This window comes from Engystomops pustulosus, chromosome 3 (genome assembly GCF_040894005.1).
Source record: "Engystomops pustulosus chromosome 3, aEngPut4.maternal, whole genome shotgun sequence".
NCBI lineage: Eukaryota > Metazoa > Chordata > Amphibia > Anura > Leptodactylidae > Engystomops > Engystomops pustulosus.
The window spans coordinates 129,423,782-129,438,418 of record NC_092413.1 but is presented as its reverse complement, the minus strand read 5'-3'; the positions used below and the strand labels follow the sequence as shown (position 1 = coordinate 129,438,418).

The following is a 14,637-nucleotide window of genomic DNA, read 5'->3' as shown; positions in this document are numbered from 1 at the left end:
GAAAGCTAAACACCATGTAAGGTATGCAGGAAAGCTGTTTTATCCTTCTGTAGTCAACGGGCATCAATCCACTTCTCGCCTCACTGCCCTAGCTTAGTATATGAGAGTGACTGTAATGAGACCAAATGCGGTCATAAGCTCATGGATGGTACAACCTGCACAGACTGGTCATGGACGTTTAGGATCACATGACCCTCCATCTCCAGCCATCTTATGGACAGGAATGGCAGCTGATGAGGTTCAAGTTTCTGACCCAGGGTCTTTACTTATCAAGAAAGCAGTACAGAAATAATCATAGTTGCATGTTGATAAAACACCTAATATTCTGCCCCACACTTACACACACTCTTCTTCATTCATTTAATTGGCAGTATTTTCTGTAATAGTCTGGCATGCATTTGTAATGGAATTTTTTTTCCTACCTCTGACACACTTGGCCTGGTGTGTCTGCATCCTCCACAGAGCATGTGTAAAAGCAGCATTGTATAAATGGGGACGATCCGGGAGGGACATATTCTTAATTTATGACATTGTGTGTTAAAATGCCTCACAATTCAGGTTTCTCTTAGTTAGCTGTAAGTTAGTTTTATATAAGTTAAAGCAGCAATATGTAGGGCAATTTATTAGCTTTTATAGATACCTTTTCTGTTTTCCAGCAATCTTTTATTTTACAAAAATAGCTCTTTTTTTTTCTATTTATGCTGATGAGTTTCTCTGTGCTTCAGGAGCACCAACATGCCTACCAGTGCACGTCTTTTCTCTCTAAACACTGGTGATTTTATAGCTAATTTACAGTTTAATATCTTATTTAAATATCCTTTCATAACCCAGTTCTATGTGTGTGCATAGCTTCCAAATTGTTGGAAAGTCTTATGTATTTTGCCTCGCAACTTACTGGTAAATCTTATACAGTTTGACAAGCAATTTACATTGTCACTTGCATAAACTGCAGAGGCTTGGATGGAGTAGAGAGCTGCCATCATGTTTTATTTGGAGCATGGTATGAACAATTTCCATCAGTGCGCCCATCTGGTTCAGCCCTGCGGCATTCTTTGACAGGCTGTCAACTGTAGTTGTATGTTTTCATCCAACCTGATAGGTGAAGAGCGTTGTACAGTTTCAGCCCTTTCAGCTAATCAATGGATGGTATCACTTAGTCTACAAAATAAAATCATTCCACTTCTCCAAAGATACATAGAAGACATGGGAGAGCTGCCAAAAAATATACACAATATGATTCTATTTTCCAATTCCAGTAGACTTATCTCACCAAGTTGTCTAATGATTTAGAAAAATGAATTGCCTCCAGTCCCAGATTTTTTTTTTTTGGCTGAATTTCTTATCAAAGTAAATACCAATAGATCTAGTTTATCAATAAATCTTAATTTAACGTCATCTTGTTCTGCAGCACTTTATATATCATGGTCAGATGAAACAATAGTGCCCTTTTTCCCAGAAGCTTAAAATCTTTGTAAGCTGATATAAGACAGGCAACCAGCTGGAAAGAAACCCAGTCTATTTTCTGGAATTTGGTCAATCTGGGAAGATGAAAATCTCCTTTCAGGAAGTAGGTAATACTGTTGAGTAAATATGTAGAATTTAGCACGATTATTTTTGTATTATGGAGGAAATTAAAAATTGTTGTAGTTCAAAGGATGAACTTCTTAAACCTTAGAATAGTGGAAATTTGTACATCAAGCCATCAAGTTTTGAATGACAGACTTTTGAAGAACAATGATATGTCCAGAAAGCTTAACCTGGGGCCAAGTGTTTGCGTGGTAGGTGACAGCCTCTCTAGGTCCAAAAGAAACTGGTGCTTCGCACTGAAGGTAAGACAAAAATAGTAAGGGTAGACAGCAGAGCTACAAATATAAAAGCAAAACAGAGCCAATAAGGTCTAAGGTAAGTAATGGTAGTGAGATCAGGAGACAAGCCATGGACATGGAAACTGTCAGCATACAGGAACACAAAAGCAATGACGCAAGTGGCAAACTAGAAATTTTATTACTCTAGTACCTTCCCGAGGAGGAAGACACCCTATTTTTCCAGGTTTTATGGGGGATTGGCTTGGAGCACAATATAGGGTATGCTTGCTAGTCCTTTGAGAAACAGCAATATTTATGGATAGAAAAGTAATTGCTGTAATGAGGTGGTTGGAGATGTGAAGAGCAGGAAGCAGCAGAGATAACCAGGCAGCTGTGACAGAGTGACAAACTGAAACTGTTACATAAGGTGTCCTACCTAATGGGAGGATACCCATTATCCCATTGGTCTTATCCATAGACAACCTAGAACATACTCCTATGAATTGGATCCTTAGCATCCGCCCTAGGAGACCAAATTAAAAAGACTACATTATGGTGAGTGATACATGTATAATGGTTGGGTGTTTCACCATTACTTCTGTGTGGAAAAAAAACAATATTCAATATGAATAAAAGTATTAATACATTTTGTAACTTTGGAGCAGATTCTGCTGGTGTCTAGCAGAGTCCTGTGTTTGTCCTTCACATTCTTTGCCAACATAGCGTTGTCCTGTGATGATTGTAGTAATAATTTCCTTGCAGTCAATTCTTGAAAACATGAATCCACACAAATGCATATGTAATTTTGGATGTGAACTTGCCATGTAACTAATTAACTTGCTTTTCAGTGGGTTTCCCTTTTGTGCCTTTGGGGACAAATTGTTGTTCCAGTTGGAAGTTAATTAGTAGTTCAACTCTTCTCTTCTGGTCTCACTCATCTATGCTACCCAGAGAATATCGATAATATGAATTGCAAATCAGAAAAAAATCATAGAATTTCAAAGCTTTATTGGCTTTTCATCCACAGTTTTGCATAGTTTCATCCTCTGCTTCACAGATTGTTATGTGGACAGTTTGAAGTGTAGCTATGAGGCCAAACCATATGGAACTTGTTTTTCACCCCCTTCTAAGACATTTTGAGTTTTCTATGTTATAATCTGAAGAGTATATATAATCTCAGTTACCAGTTCTCTTGTAATCACTAGACGTTTATGATTCAAATAGCTGAATACAAGTATAGTGAATTCTAACATTCTTCTAAGACCAGGATAGATACAGTAATGAAAGAAATTCTAAAAGTCCCAGAAGAACACAAGTGTTAAGCCCTTGTCCTGGCATTATGTGTCCTGCTCATTTACTTCTTCATGACTGCACTTTTGACTGTAGTTTTGGTAATTGATCCACAGAGTACATACTACAAATATAATGTGAACTGCATCCTATAGTACATAATGTGATATGGCCAACAAAATTAAGGTGAAAATATTTGGGATGACCCTATAGTGTCTTTGCTCTAAAATCCATTCATGGCTTTGGTGCAAAAGTGTCCTCCTATTTACAATTTGACCATGGCTTTAAATGCACCAACCTGGGTTATTTGACTTCTGTTATTGACCGACTTCTGTCACCACTATTCACCTACCTGAATGTTACAAAGGGCTATGCCCATGGATGCAACTTTTACCATTTTGTTTTTACTTTTCTGCTGCTCCTTCAAGTTAGGTTAGCAGAGCACCTCATGGATCTGATGCCACAGTAATAACAACGTGAATCGCTACACTTACAACATCCTCTCGCATCCTTACCCCTTGAGTTCTGCCACTTCTGGGTCCAGCAAGATGTGGTGCTTCAGCAACAAGTTGCTCTGCCAAAGTACTTCAGCCGCATTTGCCTATTAGTATTGTGAAGTTTCTGTATGGAAGGAGCAGTTGAACAACAAAAAACAAAGGTATGGGTGTCTTCTGTGGCATAGCCGTGGATAACAAAGCAGTTATTCTGGTGACTGATTCCCTTTAAAAATGGTCAGTAAGGTTATGGCACTTTTAATAAAAATTTTGTTTATCTTTTTCCTATCTTTATGACCCCTATATGAGCCAAAGCTGCATTGGGGTTATCGCTGCAGAATATTCCAGCTGTTGTTATTCTTTAACAAATGGCTTTCATGTGAACAACTCTATAGCGTGGAGTCTCTATTAGATATGCAACCTGACATTATTACCCAAGGTACCGTCCTCTGTTTGCCTGCTGTTGTTTTTCTCTTGTCAATTTTGATATAAAAATCTGCCCTTTAGTAAACTTTTCATACTGTTTATCTCCAATTATGCTAAAAAAAAAGTAAAAGTAAAGTAAAAGTAGAGGATAATCACAGAAACTTTGTGGCCACAAACCTATGAAAAATGCAGTCGCTGCAGTCCAAATTCTGGACATGCTAGTGCTCATTGAAGACCTGATGACTGACTGATTTGTGAATTTTTTTTACAGATACCCGTAACACAAGCAAACTACTTTATAGCTAAAGAGGCAAAAGTGGCTGACTGTAGAAGAGGAAAACTAGTGCATTTGTGGTTATGTGGAGCCAAATGTGCCCAACCCCTGTTGCACAAACAGTGTGATTTACACATCCTAAAAAGATTATATAGATAGATAGATATAGATATATATATATATATATATATATATATATATTACATCTTTTTAGCATAAGTGCAGGCTGCATCGGGTTTAAAATACTGCATTTTGGTGAAATGGATACATGAAATGTCAGTAGTAAGATTGTCCTTGATACGATTCTAACAAAGTTTAAAGCTGAGTTCTGAGATGCTAGTAATTTATAATGTAACAAACCGAAGTGACGGCAACCCTGTAAGTATGGAGGGGGTAGTGTACCTTGCCTGTGTCTCCTGATAATCACAGATCAGCATGGCTAATCCCCAAGGTGTATGTTGATTCACTGCCTGTCCTCTTACATAATACTAGATCCCAATGTCACGCAGGTACTTGCTTTATCAATGAGCCTTAGAGAATTTAGCATAAAGTATGCAAAGAGCAACTTACTCCAGGGACTGTGTATACACATCAAGTGCTTGTTACATTTTTGATGCCTGTCTATATTGTTTATGTATTCAGCAAGCTAAGCAGCTGCCTTGGCAAATATTAGCTCAGTGGATGAGCTTTTCTATCCTGTACTAGGCTCATTAATTGGCTTCTTAGTTAGCATGGGCAATCTCAATACTTAGAATCTGCAGCAAAGTGTACTAAAATCTGTCTCCCATCACATGCCCACATTTGCTTGAGCATCGACACTATGCAAGTGCACAGCAAGTGTATCAATATAACAGCCAAATGGGCTAAGAAATGAAATAAATATCTGCTGGCATAAGATAGGGAAAGTGAATTCTTGATCAATTTATGATTGGTGTCCTTCTTTTATTCTCTTTCAACAAGAATGACTAAAGCTACATTGTATGGAACTCGTACAAAAACTACTGTTTATTTTTATTATTTTATTTTATATATCAAAGCAATAATCTTCCAATTCTCCTAAATATTATTTTGCTACCCTGCTGATATTACTTGTGCTATTTATTGTCTATAAATATTTGATATATAGTGCTGTGCATTATACAGGTTAGCAGCTTATAAATTGGAACATGATATATGATATACTGAATATTGTTCAAAGCCTCATGATATATCTTCTGCAAATACTTGTTAAATACTATATATTGTTTACCTTCTCTTACACGGGTTGTATCTACCTAGAAAGCCTCAACTTTACCACATAAAGCTCCACCCACCTATGGAAGATTATCCTGGTAACACTATCGCTTCAGAAATGTTGGTTCTCTAAGGCTACAAGCAGATACTTATTAAGTTTTGAAATTTAATGTGCAAAAGTATAGTGCACACATAAAAAACATACAATTGTCAGATAAAAAGGTTAAAGCGAATATAAATATAAAAATGAATAGTCTTACTTATGAGTTAGTAGCATATATCCACCACTGTGAAAACTAGATGAGAATTCCTTTAGGCAGCCTTCCAGGTGTTATTTTGGAGTCTCAAGATGACTGAACCTGTCCATTAGCATAGCTCCAAGCTTGTGACATCAATGAGAATGGAAGGTTTACATGCTAATGAACTTCAATACCACTACACCCCCCCTTCAGTGAGAAAATGATTCTAATGATGCAACCATGTTCAATTGACTGGGTACCTCATCCTCTGTCATCCCATATCAAACTTGGGGTGGCTAGGCCTAATCAGGGGTGTTTTGTCATCTGACGCTGTTCCCAAGCTACTAGAGTTCTGAAACTTTAAAGTCAGCTGGAGTAAAATTTGATCTCTACCGTTAGTGGGGCCTCATAGCTACAAAGTATGTCCAAGAATTTAATGAATATGAGTGTCCATTTTCTCTGATTTTAATTACTGGTGGGAAAGAAACAGGTCAAACTTTGACCTCCTTTAATCCCTGTCCCAGGATATGTGCTTGAGATAGTTGAATACCCATACTCTCTATACACGCAGGCATCTCTTCAATCTTATGACATACATGGACCACCTGGTGTCTTTGGGTACAGCACTAGAATTCCTTCCTGACAGTTAGTGTTTGGGCTTTAAAGTGTAATTAACATTTACTCTACAAAAAAGGTGAGTTCTGTGAGTTCTTGGCTGGCTATGACTAAATTTCAATGTAATTTAGAGACTGGAAAGGCTTCACTTAATCATGGCCATATTTCATCCTTTTAGCACACTTGTCTACCGCAAAGCCTTGTGATATACTGTATACCTTATATGCCACAAACCCTTGTTATATACTGTATATCTTGCAACCACCAGAAAAATAATTATGCTTAAAGCATTTCATTAAAATATGTAAGGTATTTGTATTGAAGCAACAAGAAGCATAGTTCTGATTGGACTGCCTTCTATTTTTCAATGTTTGGGGCCCAATGTTAGCCTACTGGAGGATCTTCTGGTACTCTTGTAGACCAGTCCTACCATGCAGTAGAATCTCCTGTTTTCCCCAGATGTGTTATATTTCAAACATAATAGGAGCTAGCCCATCAACTAGCTCATAGAGAATTAACAATTAGGTCAGGCAGGTGCCGTTTCTCATTCCTTTATTAAAAATGGCAAAAAGCAAGGCAACTCCAGTCTCCCCTCCCCCCTTATTAATAATTGATGTGTAATGGAAGGTTCATTAAAGTCTATGGGGAATGGAAAGTGAACTGTTGAACCCATGTTCACCTTCTGTTTTTAGTTTATGTAAGTTTTAAATATAGAGAGTAACAGAAAGTCCTTGCACAAATGTGTACTGTGCCTTGGACATAGCGCCTGCAGAAGGAAACCGGAAAGAAATGGAGTATAGGTAACAGTACACTTGACACATAACGTTTGCTTTAATTAGTTGCATTGTTTTGTTTCATTCATTAAAATACTCCAAACTATCTGCAGTATGTGAGTACTTTATGTAAGGAACAGACGATTATCGCATTAGTTAGTCGTCTCAAATTTTGCTGCGAAAATTCTCTACAAATGCGGTAGCTAACAAGTTAATGAATTGTAAATGTATCAATTACTATTGATCTATAAAGTAGAAAAATATCTGGATCTAAATGTGCATTAAATGATAGGACTGTATCTCACCTTTGTATAGCCTTGTAGGAAATGAGCTGCTTAAGAGGATTATCAGGTTTAAGACAATAGCATTATATCACACTCTATTTTTACAGCCTTGTTGCTTGAGACAAGTAAAGTAGACCGTACAAGGGTTGCTTTTACCCTTCCTAGAAAATAAGATATGTCTCCCAAATAAATCAATGATAAGATAAGGTGAATTACAATAGAAATGTACAAGTTTTGTATAAGTGTCCAACCCCTTTATGCAATAGGTTTCCTTCTGAAGGTTCATCTATCAGACTGCCATATTACAGAACTGTGGCACCAACTGGCTCCATTTTATACAGAAATAGAATTCCTGGTTAGGCAATTTCTTTTCTTATATAAGAATAAACCAAGTCCCCCATGGCCAACTGCTTTTGTAAAGCTATAGGTAGAAGACATATTTCTTTACAGTATTGAAGCCTATCAGTGGTTACTACAGCTTGAATCTTGTAACTTATGTCTTTTTTAAGTTGGGAAAAAGAATATCTAAAACATTCCTGTGTAGTGGAGTTGGGATTCTATTTTAAAACTAGAATTTGGGCAGAGGCTAATTTTTGTTCAGAATATCTCTGTGGGGCATAATATATATCGTATAATTAAAGTAAAACATATACGTACAACTATTGAATGTATTATTGAAGAGAAATACACACAAAATGTGCTGAAGGAAAGTAAACAGATCAATCACTGCCATAATAAGCTTCCAAACAATCCTAATAATTGTTGGGAAAACATCTCATTCAACTTAAAAAAAAAAAGTATGAATACAAATCATAACTAAACAGTAAGTTCAGTAATGTACCAGAACTATATAAATCATTCAGCGGAAGTGAATTTGGCATCTGCAGAATAGTTGGGTAATGTCTTTGCCTGTGACCCTATGGGTCGGTATAGTTTAAAGTAAAGAAAAACTAATGGGCAAAGACATTGGGGGAGATTTGCCAGAATTCTCGAGTAATGTGCACCAAAAACTAAAATGCTCTGTACAACATTTATTACAGGTTTCACACAGTTTTTAGCCACAATTCTAACTAGTAGAAAAAAAAAGGGCATGGCTGTGCAGCAGAAAGTCTGTGTGCCAAAAACATAAGCTGGTGCGCCAGTGAAGTAGACCCACTAATAGGGGGTGCAAAGTAGGACTTGCTAGTCTTATACTGTATCTGATATGTAATGGTTTTTAGTTTGTTTGCAATGTTTTTTTTAAGCTGCATTGCAAGGTTTAAAAAACACTTCTCATGGTCTTTGCACAGCATAAAGTTGCGAAAACGGCAATACAACTTTTTTTTACGACTTTTTGCCGCCAAAATGCTGGTGGTACATCTCCAGTGTTCAAGTTAAATGCTTTGGACTGTCATTACTAAGTTTGTTGTTTAACACTAATCGATTTTTTGTGTTTGTGATATCAAAGAACAACTGATTTGATCCCTTTTAAAAAAAAAATTCTGCAGACCGATAATGCCACGGACAGAGGTGCATCTGATATGTGAAGAAATTAGTAAGGCCTCATTCACACAACAGTGTTTGAGGTCCATGAGCTAGCTGCACAAATTGCACCACAATTTATATAGAGAAAGTCATATTCCTGTCAGGCAATATTAATGGACATCGGCAGGATGAGCGGAGCAGAGCTCATCCATCAATGTCCTACAGACAGCACACAAAGGCACTCGGTCTGTTTGTGGTCTGCATACTGTTGTGTGCATCATGACTAACTTTGCAAAGGGCCTTAGATATGTTCAGTTCATAAAAGATCTCAGTATAGACTATCAAAAGTTGTACTAAGTACTATAGTTATACTAAATAGTGGTAGGAGGACAAATGTAAACCTAAAAGTTCCCTCAGCTTTAACTTTTCCCATTGGTTAAGAAACGATCAATGGTAATTTACTGGAGTGCTTCTTCCTTGCTGCTGGTTGGTTTAGAGTTGTGGAGCAAGGCGTAAGGACCTGTTTGAATCGGGAGCGGAGGCGCACTTTCTAATGGATGGGATTCTGATTTTACAGTGCTGCTTTATTTTGTTTTCCTCTTCAAAGATTATGTAATTAGCATCCCCCTGCCATCTTCATTTATTTATCTTGTTTTTTATTTTTTGTTTGGTGTTTTTCACCATGGAACATCAGTAAATGTTAGAACATCAAACCAATATATTTCACTGCATTTAATATCTGTGTATAGTACATAAGTATATATGTATACTTCTTTGTATTTTTATACTACTTAACATATTTATTAAAAAATATACTAAAAGTAGTAGATCTTAAAAGATTAATATATTAACAGTCTGTTGCGGCTGAAGATTTACCATTTTGCAGTGGGTATAAATACTTTGTAATGTGACAGTTTAATAATCATTGAGGACATTTTAATAAAATATATCTTGTTATGTAGCTGGGAGACTTGTCATATCTGCTAGACGAGTATGGCTTGTTGGGAGCGCCGTGGATGTTTTAATATTTATATATATAATAATAAAATTAAATATATTTATGAATTTTTCCCTACGATTAGAATAACAACTTATTCCTCAAGATGAATATGCTGCATGGAACGTTCTTATAAAACACATAAAACATTTCTTGTATGCCCACCTTTAAGAGCAGTTGCTTAGGGTCATTGTGGTCAAACACATGTGATTTATTTTCTTGGTCATGTTTGGATAGAAAATTGTTCACAACTCTATGTACAGAAATAAAAACACATACCTAAATGTACCTCCATATGTAAGGATTTTATTTATTTATATTTTTTCTTTTTTAGGGTGCCTCTGAAAGTTGAACAGGCAAATAATGCTCGTGATGCACTGGCCAAGGCAGTGTACAGCCGCCTCTTTGACCATGTGGTTAACAGAGTTAACCAGTGCTTCCCATTTGAAAGTTCCTCCTTCTTTATTGGTGTTTTGGACATTGCTGGCTTTGGTAAGTCCAATGTTGTGTAATAAATGTATGAATATAATAAAATGTAGACTTGCTTCATTTTCTCAAATGTGCCTAAATCTCTATTTTTCTGCAGAAATTTTATATATATAATTATTTTTTTAATTGGATAGATATGTGAACAGAGGTTATTATTGACCATTAGGTAACTTTCAGCTGACCGTTGCTGAATGAACATCTTCTCTTGGCCAAGCACCCTTGTTCTTTTCATTTGGAAAGGGATAGAGGGCCTAGATGGCACTTCTTGTTTGCATAATAGTTGACATGGTTGACTTTATTGTATGAGCAGCCGCAACCCGTTTGATGAGCCCCTAAAAGTTATGTAAAAAATTTTAAAACCAAAAATAAAAAAAAAAATTCAAAAGAGTTCTAGGTACCTGTTGAATCAGCCTTTTTCATTAACACTCACATAAAAAATTATTTGGTATGCCCGCAAACAGAGAATGCACAATGAAAAACATTATCCCATAAGTTAAAAATGTCCATATCATAAAAGCATTGAGAAATCTATATTTGGTAAATTTAGTACCTCTGTCCCAGGGAATAAAAATAATGTAGTAATGAAATCTTCCCGATATGTCTCTGAAAGACTCTTTTATTTATGAAGGTTTTATTAGCAACTATATTTTATACATTGTTTGAACAGTACATTTTAGAAAGAAGTCCAGGAACCTGCAAAAGAATCATCCTATGGGAACACACTTTTGTTACATATGGCTTTCATCAGTAGGCTTCTTATTCCTCAGCCACTGTTGTTTGGATGGCGTCCCTAGAATGTTCCTCACTGCTTTGTGACTGGTATGCAGTCCATGTTTTATTTCCCAGAGTACATTCTCTTCCGGAACTCATTCCAGTTCTAATAAGATGTTGCCATTTTCTCATTCATGTCCTTCTTTCTATGGCATTTTTCAGCATCTTTATTTATAGTTTCATTTTCTAGCAATGCCACCAGAATTGTATTTACCTCTTTTACCTCTTACGAGTTGTCCTTTTCCTGATGTATCATTTAGCAGAAGCTAAGTAAGTGACTTTGAGTTCTTGGTGTAATTTTGAGAACAGATATTTCCGTACAGAAAGCAGTGTTCGTGTATTCTATTACCAGGGCAGAATTTTAATATTTTGAGTAAATTCAGCGATAGACCTCTTCTAAAGTGAACTGCATTGAGCAACCTATACCTGCAAAAATATTAGGTACTAGATTGGGTCATATTTACTTATCTGTCCGAGGAGTTCACCCGAAGTGCATTGTTCTGACGATAATGCACTTTGGCGCGATTCACTAAGATTGTGTGCCCATTATCCTGCATGTCGCTTTCCCCCTCAGGTCCGACAGAGTTCACCTGCTTTTTCCTGGTGCATGTAAGTGCTTGCTCTTGCGAAACAATTTTAAAGTTAAATCCCGCACTCAGTCCGAATATGTCGGATCTTCCGACAGCCCGCCCCCGATATGTCAGACAAAATCTGATCGCGTGCGACACAATCCCCTTCTAAATACCTGTCCCAGCTGTGCAATCCCCGAAAACGTTGGGAAGTCCGACAGAAATTCGATCCGCGGACCCTTAGTAAATAAGCCCCATTGTGCTAGCCTCTGTGCACCACCACCACCACCAGGGGGATTTAAAGGAAAGTATGTAAGTTAATGTCTGCTTTTTAATTGCGGATACTCAAGGTATATTAAGACTTTTGTGTTGTTGTATGGATTAAATTTGTACCAATGATGTAGACAAATAAAAAAACAATAAAAATATGACATGCTCTTAATAACAGCTTGTTTTGTAAATGCTCCATATTCGAAAGATACAAACCTCAAACAACAAATCTGAATAAAATACAAAACTTGTTTCTTTTCTCTGTTCTCAGAATACTTTGAACACAACAGTTTTGAACAGTTTTGCATTAACTACTGTAATGAGAAGCTGCAGCAGTTCTTTAATGAAAGAATTCTTAAAGAGGTAAGTTAATGTTGTCTGACATTTTAGCTGTCAGGAAAAAAAAGCTGTATTGAATTTATAAGGGAAAAAAAAAATCGCAAAAAGCTTTTCATCAGATGTTCACGTAAATTAATTACCGTACTAAGACTCTGGGGATGTTCCAGTTTATGTTCAGCATGTTTAATTCCACAGAGTTGGCACAACATTTTGATAGCAATAGTTTATTACAATTAATTTATTCATTCCTATATACATCTCAATTTTTATTGTTTTTTTTTTTTTTTTTTATTGCTGTACTTTTCTGTACAGTTTTTACGGACCGATTCCTCCATTGAAGTGAATGGGTACTTATGAACAAAACTTGTATTAAAACTTCAATACTTTTCCGATACTGGAGAGTGTAGAACGATTCCATATGAGGCTTCTGTTGTTAGCGGTACGAAGTGACTGTCCCGTTTGACTGATCCCAGTGTAGTATCTGTTTTTTTTTTTGTTTTTTGTTTTTTGCACAGCTTCTTTACTGCCCAGGCATGCTTTCTGAGAAGGTGTCGGGCAGAGTAGACCACGGGAATCCTTGTAGTAGATGTGTTGGGTCATTGGGAAAATCACATCATCTGTCCATATGTTGTATTTATACATTGCATATGGTTTCTTCTGTCACATGGTGTCTGATTTTGATGGTAGATTTATTTTAAATAATTTATCATGATTAAGCAGGGGTACTTCCTCATAGATTCATGCCCGGTGACTGGGGTAATCTTCTTACATTTGTTATCCATGGTCTCCTCCCTTCTAAAATCAACATTTAGGGAGTAAATGCAGATTGAGCAGGGGGCAAGTGAAGCAGTGTAGCAACCTATGAAGCTTCATCACAGAGGGGTTCTGGTTAAGCCCCCCAGAGCCATCAAGCCTATTAGCATAACTGTATGTGGATAACAAATATAAGAGGATTACCACAGTCATGGTGACTGGATCTTTTAGTGAGTGTCTCTGGTTTATCAAGATGAGTTTTGATTTCCATGAGGAGCCCTTATCTGGCTCCCCGTGTCCCCATAGAGAATAGTGTGCACAAAGAGTTTTTTGGGGTAGACATGCATGATGTTCTGAGGGGGGAAGGGACAGGGGGAGGAGATATTAGGAACAGGGGAGGATTTTTTTTTTTTAAATCGATACATGACAGACCGGTTTCTGTCCTCACTGGCCAATCCCATGGGACTCAGGACACAGCTATGCATACAGAAAGGTAAAATTTGATGCAACCCAATTCAGACTCAGAAAAAAAGAACTGATGGGTGTCTAGATCGTTTGAACAGCTAAAATTATTTTTTTTTTCTTTTTGTGGCATCATTTTGGTATCAAGTATCTTGATACTACACTAAGTATTGGTATAGAATTCCAAATTCTGATATCGGTGCAACTCCACACACTGAATTTCTAGCATTCTCCCCTGGGATTTTAATTGAATTAATATACATGTATTTCTTAAATAGAATGCTATTAAAATAACTATACCTTTTGTGTAGATAATTTCCCATAAACGTAGCCATGTTGTCCCAACTAGATTGTTGTCCTTGTCCTTCAGCCATCCTGTGGTAATGAAAGGTGAATTGAGGTGGTCAGGCAGGGCTCGATAGCACATTTGGCCACTGCTGCCATGCAATCCACAAATGTGTACACACATATATATATATCTCCACAAATGTACAAATCCGCAATCCACAAATGTGTGTGTGTGTGTGTATATATATATAACGTATATATATACGTATATATATAATATATATAATATATGTGTGTATATAACAAGCATTTGAAGAAATGTAGATTTATTGCAGGTTAATTGAATACCCCTTTAAACCCACCACAAGTCAATTATTACTTCCATGCACAAATTGAAATCTTTGGAAAACTTGTTGCAGCAAAACACTCAATTTGTTGTTTTTTTTGCGGGGGGGGGGGGGGGGGGAGCTTTGAGGGAGAGTACTGGAAACATTTCCAGTACTAAAATTCAGCAGCAATGTTGTTCCATGGTGCCCCCTTGTGCTGCAAGTCAGTGGAGGAGGCTTTAATATAAGAGGAGCTTAATATAATGCAGTGGAACTTTGGAGTAACCTCGTTTGCATATATTTTGCAACACAAGTATACATTTAAAAAAAAAAATTGTGACTTGATTTGGAAGCAAAATTTCATAAAACACGCATATGTGCTGTCCTCACCCTATACTGCACTGTACTTCCCTCTTTCCCAAAATTGTATAACATAATTTTGAAGGAGTAGAAGTAATAAAGGGGTTAGATATTTT

At 36.8% G+C, this 14,637-nt stretch overlaps 1 protein-coding gene across 9 annotated transcripts in view; it reads left to right on the top strand.

The window, feature by feature from the left end:
* MYO6 (myosin VI) overlaps window positions 1-14,637 on the top strand; it is a 180,990-nt gene that overhangs the window by 74,556 nt on the left and 91,797 nt on the right. For all 9 annotated transcript variants that reach the window (XM_072142095.1, XM_072142094.1, XM_072142096.1 and 6 more), the window contains 2 exons: window positions 10,229-10,386; window positions 12,265-12,356. In XM_072142095.1, coding sequence (XP_071998196.1) covers window positions 10,229-10,386; window positions 12,265-12,356 — 250 coding nt within the window. The remainder of the gene's footprint in view (window positions 1-10,228; window positions 10,387-12,264; window positions 12,357-14,637) is intronic.